The sequence below is a fragment of the Oryza sativa genome, chromosome 7 (assembly GCF_034140825.1).
Source record: "Oryza sativa Japonica Group chromosome 7, ASM3414082v1".
NCBI classification, from domain to species: domain Eukaryota; kingdom Viridiplantae; phylum Streptophyta; class Magnoliopsida; order Poales; family Poaceae; genus Oryza; species Oryza sativa.
In genome coordinates this window covers 3,778,374-3,794,586 of record NC_089041.1, presented here as the reverse complement: position 1 = coordinate 3,794,586, position 16,213 = coordinate 3,778,374, and the positions used below count along the sequence as shown (strand labels likewise).

General features: G+C 43.4%; 3 protein-coding genes across 6 annotated transcripts; 2 read left to right on the top strand and 1 right to left on the bottom strand.

Annotated features, from left to right (window-relative positions):
• Nucleotides 1-3,229: 3,229 nt before the first annotated feature.
• On the top strand, nucleotides 3,230-7,689 carry LOC4342510 (YTH domain-containing protein ECT3). 4 transcript variants are annotated; one of them, XM_066312633.1, is made up of 8 exons: nucleotides 3,230-3,408; nucleotides 4,283-4,415; nucleotides 4,525-4,589; nucleotides 4,742-5,209; nucleotides 5,567-6,109; nucleotides 6,201-6,413; nucleotides 6,559-6,702; nucleotides 7,130-7,689. In XM_066312633.1, the coding sequence occupies exons 2-8, from the start codon at nucleotides 4,286-4,288 to the stop codon at nucleotides 7,292-7,294; spliced, it is 1,728 nt and encodes a 575-aa protein (XP_066168730.1). In that variant the 5' UTR covers nucleotides 3,230-3,408; nucleotides 4,283-4,285; the 3' UTR covers nucleotides 7,295-7,689. The 4 variants fall into 4 exon arrangements, with proteins under 4 accessions (XP_066168730.1, XP_015646789.1, XP_015646790.1 ...); XM_015791303.2 differs by having other exon boundaries at nucleotides 7,058-7,689; XM_015791304.2 differs by having other exon boundaries at nucleotides 5,558-6,109.
• Nucleotides 7,690-7,956: 267 nt separating this feature from the next.
• Nucleotides 7,957-10,030, bottom strand: LOC4342509 (uncharacterized). The gene is made up of 7 exons (XM_015791306.3): nucleotides 9,494-10,030; nucleotides 9,289-9,343; nucleotides 9,071-9,145; nucleotides 8,819-8,910; nucleotides 8,553-8,634; nucleotides 8,327-8,410; nucleotides 7,957-8,222 (listed from the first exon to the last, which is right to left on the bottom strand). The coding sequence occupies exons 1-7, from the start codon at nucleotides 9,832-9,834 to the stop codon at nucleotides 8,103-8,105; spliced, it is 849 nt and encodes a 282-aa protein (XP_015646792.1). The 5' UTR covers nucleotides 9,835-10,030; the 3' UTR covers nucleotides 7,957-8,102.
• A 1,741-nt stretch (nucleotides 10,031-11,771) lies between these two features.
• Nucleotides 11,772-15,685, top strand: LOC4342508 (2-oxoisovalerate dehydrogenase subunit beta 1, mitochondrial). Its single transcript, XM_015791305.3, has 13 exons — nucleotides 11,772-12,053; nucleotides 12,575-12,686; nucleotides 12,834-12,869; nucleotides 13,015-13,074; nucleotides 13,407-13,464; nucleotides 13,544-13,641; nucleotides 13,948-14,037; nucleotides 14,191-14,259; nucleotides 14,338-14,424; nucleotides 14,966-15,061; nucleotides 15,139-15,216; nucleotides 15,318-15,404; nucleotides 15,486-15,685. The coding sequence occupies exons 1-13, from the start codon at nucleotides 11,848-11,850 to the stop codon at nucleotides 15,519-15,521; spliced, it is 1,113 nt and encodes a 370-aa protein (XP_015646791.1). The 5' UTR covers nucleotides 11,772-11,847; the 3' UTR covers nucleotides 15,522-15,685.
• Nucleotides 15,686-16,213: the final 528 nt, after the last annotated feature.

Below are 16,213 nucleotides of genomic sequence, written 5' to 3'. Positions count from 1 at the left end.
CCTGCCATATCATCTCCTCTCCTCTTCGCCTCTCGCATCCTCGCAGGACACGGTGTACGCGCGCGTTCTCGCCGCCGGCCGTACGCGACTACGCGTTCCCGTCGGTGTCGTGTCCCCCACGAGGTTGCCCGACCACTCATGCGCAGCACGCAGCGAGCTTCGCCGCGAACGCGATAGCGGATGCCGGCCACCAGCGTCTCGGCCCTTCTCCACGGCGGCGACGACCAGGCTCATCCTGCACGCGATGTTCGAGTGCGTGAACACTGAACAGCGAAACGAGCTGAGCCACCCCACCAGCGCGACAGACAGACGCTGACACGGCCACCAGCTCGATCTGCTCGGTCGCGGTCGCGGTGCCCAGGAAAACGCCATCGCGGTCGGCTGCGTTCACTTGCGCCGCGCCTCTCCCAGAGAGGATTGCCTCGACGGAGACGGCCCCCATCGCCGGCCACGGCACGCCGAACAATGATGTTCAGTAGCGTTTGCATCACCAAATACTAGCACTTGTGATGTTCCGTAGCATCGCTGCAGTCACCACTGAGATGAAAACGGAGTAGATACTGACAAATAATGCTTATATGATATTCATTTTCATAATTTTTTTACAAGATACAGAAACGAATACGAATAACTCTGATATAAAAACAAATACGGATTCTCTCGAATACTAATAAGGATCGAATATAATCGGACACGAATAAGGAAACACTTTTTCTCGGAACACGAAAACCAACTCAACTTCTAATAGAAACAAATATCATTATATATAATTAGCTCATTTTATATAAAATATAGTATAATTTATTAGAGATACTACTAGCATTGCAGTGTGCTCATAGTATTTTGAGTGCCAAGCATTCATCAGGCCAGGCCCACCCTACCCGACGTCCTGTCATCCTGCTCCCACCGTTATCGGAATATACGATTTACTTTGATAAAAACAACTTCCCTACTTCCGTCCTCACCCCACGTCCTGCCATCCCGCTCCCACCATTATCGGAGTAAACAATTTACTTCGATAAAAACAATTACCTTGCTTTTGACCCCACCCCACGTCCTACCATTCTGCTCCCACCATTATCGGAGTAAACGGTTTACTTTGATAAAAACAACTTCCCTACTTCCGGTATATATTCTTTTTCCCGTACCCAACCAACCACTTTCACATCCCAGCCCAAAGATCAGTGACACAACATGGAGGAGGACGACGGCACCGTGACGGCTGAAGGTGGTTGCCGGCGAGCGGTGCACACCGGAGAGGAGGACGATGACATCTCGGCGGTTGAGGCGAAGGTGTTGCTTTGAGCCTCGCCTCACCAGCAAGGAGGAGGTGTTCACCTAGACCAAGAGCAACAATCAACGACTGCTCCAAGTTGGCGACATTGACAGAACAAGCAAGTAAGGAAATGACACTCCAATTTGTATCTGCATACTCTCCTTCAACTTCACGCGTGAAGCCCCAATTTCTTTTTGAAAATCAAATTAACATGCAATCTACAATATTACCTGGTCTGAATTGCTAGGCTGTACAGGTCCTACATTTGCACATCGTGCTCTATGTGGCTGGCCACAGAGAATAGGGTGGAGTCAGCCGATGATGGAGGTTGTTTGCTATTTTTCTTTTGCTCGTCGTCTCTATGACATGAACGAGAATGGTTTTGCTTTTTTTCTTCTTGCCAGATAATGGATGGCTACTACTATGCAACGTCGAGCTCATCTCTATACCACACCGCTACATATCCTTCCGTGATTCTATCACCGACTGCCGCTCGCTACCCGGTTGCCCTCTGCACCCCCTGTCATAAGACACGGACCAACATCTCCATCCTTATCGCAAGATCCAGCAAAGCCACCAGGATCTCAGCTTCATGATGGTTTTTAGGCTGGACCATTTTTTCTTTTCTAGTTTGATTCACCTGTGAGTAATTTTATCACTAATGTGTGATTGAGCCTATAAATATTTTATTCGTATATTCATTTTGTGATTCAGACTAACAATACTTTTATTATCAGTTTTTACTCCTATACTATGTATTGAACACATCAGTAATCATATTACTGTATGGTGGATACGAGAACATGGGCTATATAAAGAGGAATGTGGTAATTGTCTTAATTCCCCGTGGAGGTTCTGGCTCTATTACTCGTCAAGGCCGGCCTGACTTCACTAGCATCTCCTCTGCCATGAGCTCGCCGGCGCCACATCCATCTGCACTATCGTCGCCGCCGAATCTCTCTCTCTCTCATCATCGACACGGATTGCTCCACGCAGAGGCATAGCTTCTTGCATGCTGAGCCGCCATCATCCTCGTCGCTGGAGCAGCAGCACGACGAGTCCATCTGGAACATGACGATGTTCGCGCTGGGGGTAGCGTTGCTCGTCGACCACCGGCCCTATCCATTCGCCATAGAGAAAGGGGAAAGGGGAGAGAGAAACAGAGGGATGAGTAGAGAAACCGGGTCACCAATGATGCCACGCATCGCTGCCGCGCATCTGACCTACCCACCCATGCTCCTGCTCTTCCATGGCGGCGGCGACACGCACCCTCGCGCCACTCTCATCCGCCTCCGCATATGTCGGCCTCGTGCGCGCCTTCGCCCGTCGCCCGTGTTGCCTCTCGATCGCTGTTTGGGGGAACCCTCACCCTCCATGGCACCTCCTCCTACGCCAGCACCGCTGCCGTGATGGGGAAGGCCAGCACTGTGGAAGCCGACACTGGGATGGACACCGTTCAGCGGCGACGCCGTTAGTGAGGAGGAAGGAGAAAGGAGAAGAAAGGAAGGAGAGATGAGGATGACATGTGGGCCCCGCATGGGGCCCATCATTTTATTATTATTTATTAGGTTTACCTGACATGTGGGTCTTATGGTTTTTTTTTTTCCGGATCAAATTGCCACGTCAACACGATATGGGACGAAGACCTAGTCAAAGGAGCCACGTAGATCAAAACTGGAGACAATACCGTTGAGAGATCTCAGTTTTACTGGTTTTGTAAGTTGGAGGATGCGTTGTATCCGGTTTTGTGGTTTAAGGACGATTTTGTAATTCAGCTGACAAGACGAGGGATCTCTGGTGTACTTTTTCCTTTGCTTTCTGAACAAACATCCGGTTAGGGGCAGCCCACTTCTTAGTCTCGACGCAGCCCGGCCCATCAAACCATGGGCCCCACACGGCAGCAGCCCATCTCCCACCACACATATAACCCAGCGACGTGGCCTCCGCTCGCTCGCCTCCTCGCAGCTCAAAAACCCTAGCCGCCACTCCGCCATTTCGGTAAGGTTTGCTGCGACTCCGCCGCGACGCATCTTGCGCCGCCAGCCGCCGCCGCCGCGCGCCTCCTCCCCCGTCGACCTCGGCTGACGCGCGGCGCCCTCGAGCTCGCGTCGCGTCGCGTCGTGTCCCTCTCGGTGAGCTGCTGCATCCTGGCGCTTTCTCTCGTTGCTCTGTGGGGGAGAAAAACCCCGTGGTTTCTGGTGATCTCTGCTTGGTTAGCTAGCGTTCGTTTTGGATGGCGATCTTTAGTTGGTTAGATGCTGTTTGGGGTTGTGATCTCTGCTTGTTTAACTGTTGGGTTGGGTGTGGTGATCTCTTCTAGTTGGTTGTGATTCCCTGTTTGTTTAGTTGATATTGGGGTGTTTTGGTCTCAGCTTTTTGTGTTGCTGCTTCGGATGGCGGTTTTCCCTAAATTCCTGTGTGGGTGTGAACTTGGATGTTGCATCCATGAACTGCTGTTGTTATCCTTATGCTGATTTTTGGGTGTTTGGTTGGTGGAAGTTGATGTTTTTTTATGGGTGGAGGAGAGGAGGAAGTTGATTGCTGGATGGGAACTTACAGGATGGTGATTTCTCTGGTGGGTGCGGATGTGAGTTTGAGTGAGATGTGAAAACTAGGAACACAATATCATCTTTAAGATTGGAAGAAAAAATTGAGAAGAGGAGTCGCATGACTCAAGCCAAACAGTAGGAAGAAACTACAAATCACGCAACACATGAGAAAATAGAAAACTTAAAGCCCAATAGCCCAAAGTGGGGCTAAAGCCGTAGCAATCAAATACCATGCCTTCCCTAACTCAGAGCGCCGCATGTCCTCCTTTATTTGTTCTTGTTCTCCTGCTGTACAGGAAAAGCATTGACCCCTTCACCATTCAGTACTTACTACTTGGGGTGTTGCGCAAATCAGTCAGCCATCTGGTGGACATGCATATGCACAAAGAACACAATTTTATGGAAAAGATCCCGCAAGGAGTAAAAAAAATGTTTTAACTTTTCATTTGTCTTGCAGTTGATGGAGGCTCCGGCAAATAGCGTGGCAGTGGCTGATGGGAACCCAAAGACAGCGACAGAGACTCCGCGGGTGGAGGATTACAAGGACGCTGCCATGTACTATGGAACGTACCCGGCTTATCTCTATGGAGGTGATGCATTGCTGAGTTTTTTCATTGTTCTGTTCATACCGTTGTAGTTATATGTTTTGCAAAACTGCTAGGTCAAAGTTTTGAATGATCTGTGTTTGTGTAAATGTAGCCTATGGTGGCTGGGGGGAGTACTCCACATACCTGAGCCATGATGGTGCAGAGACACCAACTGCTGTGAGTTTTCCTTACTGTGCTTCACCTCCATCAGTAAATACTTTTATCCTATTCTGATACATTGTTCAGGATGTGATATAAATACTGATGGTTTCCATACGCGTTGGAGTTGATCCATTTTGTGAATGATAATGTTCTATTGCTTATTTCAGGGTGCTTATGGGGATATGTACTATGGCTATTCTCCATATGGTTATTCAACTTCAGGACATGATAGTCAGATGTATGGATCTCAGCATTACCAGTACCAACCGACATACAACAAACAACAGAATACCACTGGCAAGCCTTCCAACAATGGAAAAACTGAAAATCCGGCTGCACTGCCCCAAGGGGATGTCTCTGCTAATGGTGTTGATAGTCTGAAAGGTCAGAAAAAGACGAATCTGCTCCCGAAGGCAAGCCAGAATACACCAGGTTCCAACGGTTCCTATGGCCGACCTAGTGGGCGTTTTGGTAACTACCAGAACCAAACTAACCGAACAACTTATCCATGCTACAGTAGTCAAATCTTCAATGGCAAGCAGCAAAAACTTCCCACTGGCAATCGTTCTCTGACAACTTCCAATTCTAAAAGCAAGGGACAGTCAAGGAATCAGAACACATATCCTCATCTCATGGTGAGTTTTACTGTCCTTAATGTTTAATGGATATATTTTAGTTCAATTACTTGAGTCATTTTTTGTTGATGTTGCATATCTTGTTTTTTTGGTTCAAATGCTTGCTCACCACAATCTGTCTATTTGTAGCATTATTTGGTAGCCATGTCTCTTATTTTCTAAAAAGTATGTTTTTGTTTTATGGCGAATGTTTGCATTGATCTGTTATTTAGCATCATATTATAGCGGGACATTGTGTTATTACTTATTTCCATTGTTTACTGTTTGGCTTGTCCCCTATTATTAAGATAACCCAGATACTTACAGGGTTAGGATTTGCTTATCTAACTTTTGGAGTATCTCTTTTAGGGTCTGCAGACACCTACTTCTCCGTTGGGACCACCATCAATTTACTCGGCTAGTGGAATGTATGGATACAATGGGAGTTCATATGGGTCCGGCCTATGGTATGGATCACACCTGTATGGTTCTGGATTGTACGGGGGATGGAATGCACTGTCGGATGGCAAATACAATCCCAGAGGAAGAGGTAATGGATCCTATGGTTATATCCATGGAAATCAGGATGGGTTTAATGAGCTAAGAAGAGGGCCAAGAAGTGGTCTTTTCAATAACCAACAGGGAGTTGGAGCTACTGTTGCACCTGTGAAGGGACAAGAGCTTTCAGCCAGCGATAGCTCGCTTTCTGTCATGAAGGATCAGTATAACCGGGCTGATTTTGTGGAAACATACTCAGATGCTAAATTCTTCATCATCAAATCATACAGTGAGGATGATGTTCACAAGAGCATTAAGTACAATGTTTGGGCTAGCACATCCAATGGTAATAAAAAGCTTGATGCTGCTTATCAGGAGGCTAAGGAAAAATCAAGTGATTCTTCTGTGTTCCTTCTTTTCTCTGTAAGTTTTATCAGTTCATTTGTGTTTTCTTACAGTAGGTCATGATGATTTTCCCTGTTTCTTATGCTGGCTGTTTATTTTCATTTCCCAGGTGAATGCAAGTGGTCAGTTTGTTGGTCTTGCTGAGATGGTGGGCCGTGTTGATTTTAACAAGACATTGGAACACTGGCAACAGGACAAGTGGACTGGCTGTTTCCCTGTAAAGTGGCATATTGTGAAGGATGTTCCAAACAGCTTACTGAAACACATCATTCTTGAAAACAATGAGAACAAACCAGTCACAAATTGCAGAGATACTCATGAGGTATTATTTTTGTTTCTAACCCAGTCTTTTGTTCGTTGGCCCTTAGGGCTTCTAATGGTATGGCAAATTGGTACTCCATTTTGCCGTGAATTATTGGAACAAAAATGCTTAATAAGGATTTTTGCACCTTTTGTGGCGGCCACAGGTGAAACTTGAGCCAGGGCTTCAAGTGCTTAAGATTTTCAAGGACCATGTCTGCAAGACGTCGTTACTGGATGACTTTGATTTCTATGATAATCGTGAGAAGATGATGCAAGAGAGGAAGGCAAAGCATCAACAACTGAAGAAGGTATGGAACTTGGCTCTTGCATTTGTTTTCTGCTATTCTGTTGTGGTGTTTAAACATAGTGCTGATTGTTTTTGTATGGCCATACATTGCATGTTTATTTGTGATATAAGTCTATGGCATATAAAATGCTTCCACTATTTGCAGTGAGTAATAGAGCATGCAGCTAGAGTTTTTCTCTCCTTCCAGGACGGGAATGAAAATGTTAAATTACTTATTTGTGATTTTTGTGGTAGTCTAATTTACCAAATTTGTTAAGACCATGTTTAATAGTTAAGCCATCTCTTATATGAAAGCCTTTGATTAGCTCTCGGCTTTCTTGAGCACTTATCACAGGTGCTATATGTTTGTGCTGTAGGTCGTTGATGAGAAGCTGCTTAATGCTGTGGACACTGAGAACAGCTTGTTAACTGTGAAATCCAAATTGCAGGAAACAGCTGAGGTAGAGATTGATGTCTTAAACAAAGAGCCTCATGGTAAAGCAGGACAAGTTGATGGGAAAGAGAACGGTGTGTTGGCCGTTTCTGTAAATGGTGTTACCCCAGAAGATGTTCAGTTGACAAACGAGAAGTTGGCCAGTTTGAGCGTCTGTTAAGTTTTTTCTCATCATTTCAGCCATTGAGGGGTGGTGTAAGGTGAAGGGCTATATAGGTTGGGAAGGCAGCAATCAAGGCAATTCAAGATCCATTTGAGTTTCCTTGTGAGTTTCTCCGTTGCTTTTGGTTAGGACTTGGAGGTGGTTTCATAGGAGAGCTAGAAGTTTAGCTGATTGTGTCTGGTGAGATGTGCGGATAGCAGTAGAGGTTTTTTGGACTTTTGGTTTTCAATGATGGATCATTGGTTTGCGCAGTTCCTTTTCTTTTATATTCTGTTCTCTTTTGCGTTGGGCAGGTGTAGCTTTTTTTAGTATGTTTGGTGTCTGAACCTGAAAGCATGTCAAGAGTGTTTAAACCTGGGAATTCAATTAAGAAATTTACTCTTTTGTTCCAATGCTTATTTTCTGATATTGCTTTGATAGAAAGTTGTGAATTGTAATGCAGCGTGATGTATATGTACCTATATTCCTTTTTATGTCTTGCTAACAAGGGGTATTATTAAGTTGTGCATTGTGAATTTGTGATGCAGCCAAAAGGCTTGGTTCAAAGCTGTGAAGTGTCTGTGTTCTTGGGTCAGTTTCTTGGACTCAATTGGGAGAAAAATGTTCCTGACAAGTTCGATTGTTCTGATCGTTTCTTTCAGAAGCTTGTTGTCCAACCATTTGTACTATAGTCAGAATCTTGTTTTATTTTACTGAGTCAGGCATGTACAGAGTTTCTGATGCGCACAGGTGAATCTTGGGCTGAAGAATAGCCTAGTTAATATATATACATTGACAGATGGCCACTAATTTCTGGAGCTGGTGTTCATGGAGATGGCCTGGCCAAGTATTGCAGCCATTCTTCAGGCAACCCTTGGCTCCTCTTGAGCGTCCTGAATGCAGCTTTTGTCAAGGGTACTGCAAGAATGTCAAATTCCTTTGGCGCCTGCAGTGCGATTCAGAGAAGATTATTGCTCACATTTTGACAGCCGAATTGCTTCAGAATTCACACTGCTGCAGTGATCAAGAACAGGCAAGAACATGACTCACCTTGGGGACCTTGAGTAGCTTCATGTTTGCTTGCTCCACTGTCTTCTGGCCCTTCCTGGAGTTGCATCTTGAGCATGCAGTCACCTAGGCAGTTCAAAAGATTAGCAAAACACCAATTAAGCTGCCTTTTTTTGTTGTTGTTCGAGTGAACATTGTTTATTCTGGTGATCAACTGATAACTTGTTCATTAGCACAAGGAGAGTATAGAAATATTTAGGATTCAGACCAGATTTTCCCATTCCCATTTTCCGCCACGTGCAGTCGGAATGACATGATCAATCGTTAGGTTATCAACAGAAGAACAATACCTGCAGATGGTATAATCACTAATCAGCTGGTTCGTGAATGAAATTTTTAAAAAAGTTTCTGAAAATTGAGTGAGATGCCAAGGGAAAACTGTAGGCTAAAAAAACGTATGATCAGAACTTTGCTTGCCTTCACACAAGTGGAAATCAAACTTATTGTAACAATGCAATGCAATACAATACTTACTGGCAAGTAAATCCATCCCTGTAAAGAATGTTTTTACGGCTAAGGCTGTGCTTAACTCTTCTTCGCTTTACAACCTGCAGCAGCTCTGGAACCTGAACAAGAGGCAACAGCAGCAAATTAAAGTACTAATGGCATGAGATTATTATTTTTGTTCAAGAATACATATGCAGAAGAATTGTGAACTTTGCATTGAATTTAGAAACAAATTCATAACATCATAAGGATACATCTTGTGGTGTTTCACATACATACCCTGAGAACTGCAGGGATGTAGAATGATCCACTGGGTGAGGAGACAGTCTGGTCATAGTACTCCAATACATCGGCCTGCAGAGCTAAAAAGTTCATCATATTAACCATGTATTATTGACAATACTAATCATAGAAGTTGATTAGATCAAGGTTCAAATTATGAACTTTGAATAACTGATGGTGAAGATAAAAATGATTTTGGAAGCAGAGAAGCTAACCTTCGCCATGAATTCCAAGCAAATTGCACGCTTCCAGCAGACAACGTTCACAGGCCTGGTTAATATTTCGAGATAAAAAAAATGCAAAATTCCTTCAAATTGTTTTTATCTCTTTCTAACACAATCACTTCAAAATTTGTTCTATCATTCATAAACAAAATAGTTTGCAACTTTGGATGATATCGTCGGATCAAGTTGAGGTCACCTATAAGAGAGATCAAGAACCAGGCCCCTGAACCCGGACAGATCGTCGCCGTCGATCGCCGCCTCGTCGTCCTCCCCGTCGACGAACACCACGGCCTCCGCCGCCTCATCCTTCCCCGCGCGCTCGTCGTCCTTGGTCGCGCTCCGCCCGCCGCCGCCGGACCGGTTCTTGCCGCGCGCCCGCGCCGGCCACGGCGCCGACGGCGGCGCCACGAGCCGCCCCCCGCCGCCGCCGCCATTGCTCCACAGCCCGGACACCCCGCTCCTCCGGCCGCCGCCGAGCGTGCCACGCACGACGACGTCGCGGCGGAACGCGAGCGGCGCAGCCACCTTGCCGGCCATCCTCTCCGACGATCGACGCGCGCTCGATCAGATCAATGCTCGTCGGAGGAGGAGATGCTGCTTTTCGCGCGTGATCTTTCACGAGCTGGAGTGAGTGATCTTTTCTTGTAGTTTTGTAGAGGTTGGAAGGTGGAAGAGAGTTGCTTGGAGGAGTGTAGGAGATCGAGGTAGAAGCCTCAGAGCCACTGGTTCCTTGGTCACTTGGACTGCATGGAGGAAATATCTCTCTCTCTCCTGAATTTTACTTATTTTTTTAGTCTTCAGAAAATAAATTCTGACTAACTTTCTTCCTTTTTTTCTCCTTTCTTCCTTTTTTTTTTCTCTCTAGAGGGAAAGACGAATCTGGTTTTTCAAGAGGGGTGGTTTGGTTATGAAAAGTCAGCATGTAGTAAAATTTGAGCATGACCCATTTGCGAAATCAATAGATATGTAGTTTTTTTAACTGCTAAATTTGTATTATTTTAGGAGGAGACCGGATCATATACCCTACGTTTAGTTTGAAAGTTGAGGATTTATCCTTCTGTGCCAATCACATGTGGGGTTCATCTAAGGCTATGTTCTCAATTGTATTTTTCCCCGATCCATACTCCTTATTTTTCGCGTGCATATTTTTCAATTGATAAATGGTACTTTTTTTATGAAAATTTCTATAGGAAAGTGAATCTAAAAAATCATGTTAGTCCATTTTTTAAAGTTTTTTTAAAGCTAATATTTAATCATATGTTAATGGATAGTTATGTTTTGTGTGTTTAGGTTGTGTTTTTTTTTGTTTTGTAATTTTCTAACTTTAATCTCTCGTTTTTCGCGCGTACACTTTCCTAACCACTAACATGTATTTTCTAAAAAAATATATAGGAAAGTTGTCTTTTTAAGGTTTTTTAAGTTAATATTTACTTAATCATGCGCAAAATTACTGTTTCGTTTTGCGTGCTGTGGAACGGGGAGGGGTTCCAACCCCGCAATCGAACACGCCTAAGTTCACAGCCGTTTGGGCCACGAGGATAAAATCCTTAATTTCAATCTAGCAAATTTTACTATTTAGGCGGATATTAACTTGCCTTCCATGTAGATAACTTGTGGCTACTCAACGAGGCTTTGAGCACTAAAATTAACGAGGAAAATGAAACTTAAAAATATTAATGATACTCTGTAATGTAAAATGCATGTACCTTTTCAAACTAAAAAAATATGAGAAGGCAAAAAGTCTTGAATTCAAGTGCTATGGCCGAGGTATATGTTGCTATCTTGCGAGGAATCTACTACTCCAAGACTGCATATACCCAAATGAATCAAGAACCATCCAATCATGGTCCACACTCCACAGGATCCAAAATGCAAATAGAAAAATAAACAACAATAATTTTATAGAACAAGAAGAGACAGAAACGTGAATCACAAGACACCTACTCCTCCGTTTCAGCTTATAAGACGTTTTAACTATAGTTAAAGCTAAACTACTTTAAGTTTGACTAAGTTTGTAATAATATTTTCAACCCAAGACAAATTTATTATGAAAATATATTCAATTATTGATTTGATGAAACTGTTTAGTATTATAAGTATTACTATATCGATTTATAATCGATTTATAAACTTAGTCAAACTTGAAATAGTTTAATTTTAGCCAAAGTCGAAATGTCTTCTAACCTAAAACGAAGGGAGTAGAACATTTCACATTTGTCCAGCCATTTTCCATGTGAATAAAAAAAGTACAAACAAATGAAAACAACAACGTTATCGGGTCCATGCATCCACTTTATCTGCTAACCCGACCCGGTATGCGACAATGGCCAATGGCTGGCGCGACCGCGCCGCGAGAGGTGTTAACGGGTCTCGGATCCTCCACGCTTCCCGGATATGGAGTCCGGCACGGCTCTCTCACACACGTGTTAACCCCTCGTGTTCTTATCACTAATCTCTCCACGTCACTCCCAGCTGAGCAGCGTGAGCCCGTGACGAGAATTTCTCCACCTACTTCGAGCTGAGCCTGATCGATTCGCGAGATTTCCGTTCATGGCGGCGAAGTCTTTGAGGGAGATCAGGAGAGCGGCGGCGGCGGGGATTGGGAGTAGGAGATGCTTCTCCGGCGACGCGGCGGCGGCGGCGGCGGCGGCGGCGGGGGTGGCGGAGGGGAAGGTGGGAGGAGGAGCGGGGAAGGAGGTGAACCTGTTCACGGCCATCAACCAGGCGCTCCACATCGCCCTCGACACCGACCCGCGGTGAGCCGCCCTGTCAGTTTGTTCAGAAATCAGAATGGATGGTGTTTGTGGTTCAGTTCTTCAGTTTCAGTCTCTGTTCAGTTCTTGCTCCACTTTTTCTTTCATAGAAGAGAGGCCCTCTCCCATTTCTATTAAAGAAACGGATATGTTCTAGTTCTTGCTCCACTTAGCTGTCTGATTGATGTTCTAAGGCTTGATAATTGGTAGGGATTCTGAGTGATGTGACTGCATGTTGGGAATTCAGAGTTCAGATATGTAGGATAAGGGTGCAGGGTTGTTTTGTGCCATGTAACATAGGATAAGTTGTCAATGCTAAATTTTGGTCCCTGAGATGAAATAAGGAATGTTGCATTACTGGTTCTTGTGCGTTTCAGAAGCTAATACGCTAGTGTAAGAGACATGATATACAATGAAAAATATCTGATCCTTGCACCTAAATTAATTTTCGAAATTCCATTTCATTTGAGACAGCGGAATATGCATGCAGTATGATCAAATAAAGATAAGTTTTCATATTATAGCTCTTATGTCTTCGGGGAAGATGTGGGTTTCGGTGGTGTCTTCCGCTGCACAACAGGGCTCGCTGATCGGTTTGGCAGGAATAGAGTTTTCAATACGCCGTTGTGTGAACAGGTGAGTCTCTGCTGAGCTTCTTGCTGAAACTTTTGTTACAATAGGAGGTGTACCATATGAATTTTCAGGATTGTCAGTTTGCTATGCTTGGCACTAGTTTTGTTATATCATTGGTTCATCATCACTTTACCTGACTCTTCTTAACAGGGAATTGCTGGATTTGCCGTTGGTCTAGCAGCAATGGTGAGCAAGCGACAAAATTGAATTGTACAACGCTTCTTATTATTCTTTATTGTCAATTACCAGTTTTGGGATGGAAAAGAATAAAAATATAACCGCCAAATAATATCTAGTAGTATTTTTTTTTCTGATTTTCTTCATCATGCAGGGTAATAGAGCTATTGCTGAGATCCAGTTCGCAGATTATATCTTTCCAGCTTTTGATCAGGCATGCCTCCGGTTTTATTGAAAATTCTCTTTACCTATATAGTGCTTCATGTCTCTAAAAATGCGTTATTTCTTTACTCCCATAGTGCTAACAATATGAAGGAACTTATGAAATATTCGTTTTGTTGTATGGCACTACCACATGCTATTGCTTCACTTAGCAGGAAGTGCTTCGATTCTTTAAATCCATTTATTGTCACAGTTTTAATTCTTAAAAAAATCTGCAACTGGCACAGTACATTTCAATCTATTTTGTTTCCATGGTGACTGCATTTGTATAGCCTTGATCAATGTTTTGTGCCAACATACTTATACATACAACTACTGGTACAGATTGTTAATGAAGCAGCTAAATTTAGATACCGGAGTGGAAATGAATTTAACTGTGGAGGTTGGTTTGTCAAACATCTGAGCATTCAATATTCTGTAGTCTGTGAAGAAATTTTCATGATTGTATCCATGTTTTGTAGGATTAACGATTCGATCACCTTATGGCGCTGTCGGTCATGGTGGTCACTACCATTCACAGTCACCAGAGGCTTTCTTTTGTCATGTTCCTGGACTCAAGGTTAAGTTTGTGCCTTCAGCGTACTTTCTTCATGACCCTCCATCCTTTCACAGTAAAATATCAAATTAACTTGTTCAAGAAGAGACCTAATTGGTATTGTACCGAACATTTATACACTCTAGCTGCAAGGCATGCATATTGCAATTAAAAGTTGAACTGGTACTCTGAAAGGTAAATTGCTTCCAGTGCAGCCCGCTCCTTGATTTGATCTCAGGACCAACTAGCTTGTTTGGGTTGGGTAGTTCAAATGGTTTACATAGGAATTTATGGTTATTTTCCTGCAAACTAATGAAAGACAAATTTCAGGTAATCATACCTCGAAGTCCACGTGAAGCCAAGGGATTGTTGTTGGCAAGCATTAGAGACCCAAATCCAGTCGTATTTTTTGAGCCAAAGGTACAGGAAAAAAAATTCAAAAAAGATCCTCAATGGATAAAGATTTGCTAGAATAATCACACGACGGAGTGAGAATCGCTCCTGTAAAGTACTGAAACATTACTTAAAAAAAAATGATCAAGTCTTTTACAACAAGTTCCACTCTTTCTGTAGTGGTTGTACCGTTTGGCTGTTGAAGAAGTTCCAGAGGAGGATTATATGCTGCCCTTGTCTGAGGCAGAGGTGAGCACATCTTTCTTCAATTATCATTATGGTCATGGAGAAACCATACTGCATATATATTGATTTACATGCTTGTAGGTGATTCGTAAAGGAAGTGATATAACACTAATTGGTTGGGGAGCTCAACTTGCAGTACTGGAAGAAGCATGCGAAGATGCAGCAAAGGTCAGCTAACATGCAATCTTAAATGCAAGATTAAGTTTATGCTGCCAAAGTGGAATGTATGTCATGCTACATTGTTATAGGTTCAATGAAATCCAAACATAACTGAATATCCTTCTCTAGTTTATATCAGAATTTGAAGGGTAGTTTGTTAAACTACATGATTATATACAGTGGCGGAGCCAGCGTGGGGGCGCGGACTCCATGGACATGTGAGGGAGGAGAGGGGGAAAAGAGGGAGAGGAAGAAGAAAATCCGGGGGCCGGGGGGGGGGGGGGGGGGGGGCTCTGATTATATATGAAGCGCATTCTGTGGGTAATGGTAGAAAGCACAGGAGGATTAGATGTTTAGAATTCATTTACCCATCATACTCAACAAATAATCTACATGTTGACTACAACTGATCATCCTGAAATTATGATAATTGCAAAGAGTAGTTATTGTTGTTCATACCATTCACAATTCAGGAACAAGCAAAGAAACTTCAAATCGTACTCGTTTGTTTTTTTATATAAAATCTATTGCTGACATAAATTTATGATAGGATGGAATATCTTGTGAGCTCATAGATCTAAGAACACTGATTCCATGGGACAAAGAAACAGTAGAGGCCTCTGTCAGCAAGACAGGAAAACTTCTTGTAAGTAGCGCTTTGCGCTTGCTTTTTGTTCCATCATCGCTATCAATTCATATCTGAAACCTGAAATACTATCCCAGGTTAGCCATGAGGCTCCAATCACCGGAGGGTTTGGTGCAGAAATTGCCGCATCCATCACCGAGCGCTGCTTCCAAAGGGTACCTGATCTTCCCAACTCTCTGAACCACAAAAACCAATTCTTGGTTACATCATAATCTTGAATCTCATGTGGCCATATTCCTTAATTGTTTTGTTCCAGTTAGAAGCGCCCGTCGCAAGAGTATGCGGCCTGGACACTCCTTTCCCTCTTGTTTATGAAACATTTTACATGCCCACAAAGAACAAGGTAATGGTGAATGAATGGCCTAATCATCGATCTTTGAGTGCATTATGATTGGTTTGCAGCTCTGATACAAATCTTTCACAGGTCCTGGACGCTATCAAAGCAACTGTAAATTACTGAGGTGCTGGAGCAAGCTACCTATGCGTTGTTCCTTGACAGTATAGACAAAAATTATGTGCACCTTATTGCTGGTTGTAGCCTGAATATGCATCTCCATAAAAGCATTGTATTTGATAATATAGAATTATAGATCAATAAAGCCGTGAAGATGCGAATTATTGTTCTGCGGTTACCATGTTCCTATCTTGACATATCCTTGAGTAGAAATACAGAACCAATCTGAACATTGTGGATCTGGGGACCGAAATTCCAATTTCGATCAAATTCTGAAATTTTGAAAAAAAACCATAGAATTTGAACAAATTTCCACTGAATGGGCATAAATAAAATGTTCACAAAAGATTTTTTTTTTGCTGAAAGAACATCCAGGAACACGAAACACCGCCCTCGCATGAATCATGATCCTCTGCAATCGACTGCACTACACTGAGCCTGTCACTGACATGTGGGCTCGGAGATCATTGGACCCACATGTCAGTGATAAAGGTACTGTGCAGTGACTGCAGGGCCGGCCCTAGGCCAGTGCGAACAATGCGACCACACCGGGCCTTCAAAAATTAGGGGCCTCCAAAATTGGGAGTGGATTCTAATCCCTCAAGGGAATATCCCCTCGTATATATTTTTCTTCCAAATTCGATGCAAATAGTTATGAAAAATTCTGAAAAAAAATTGACAATGTAGAGTATAATGAT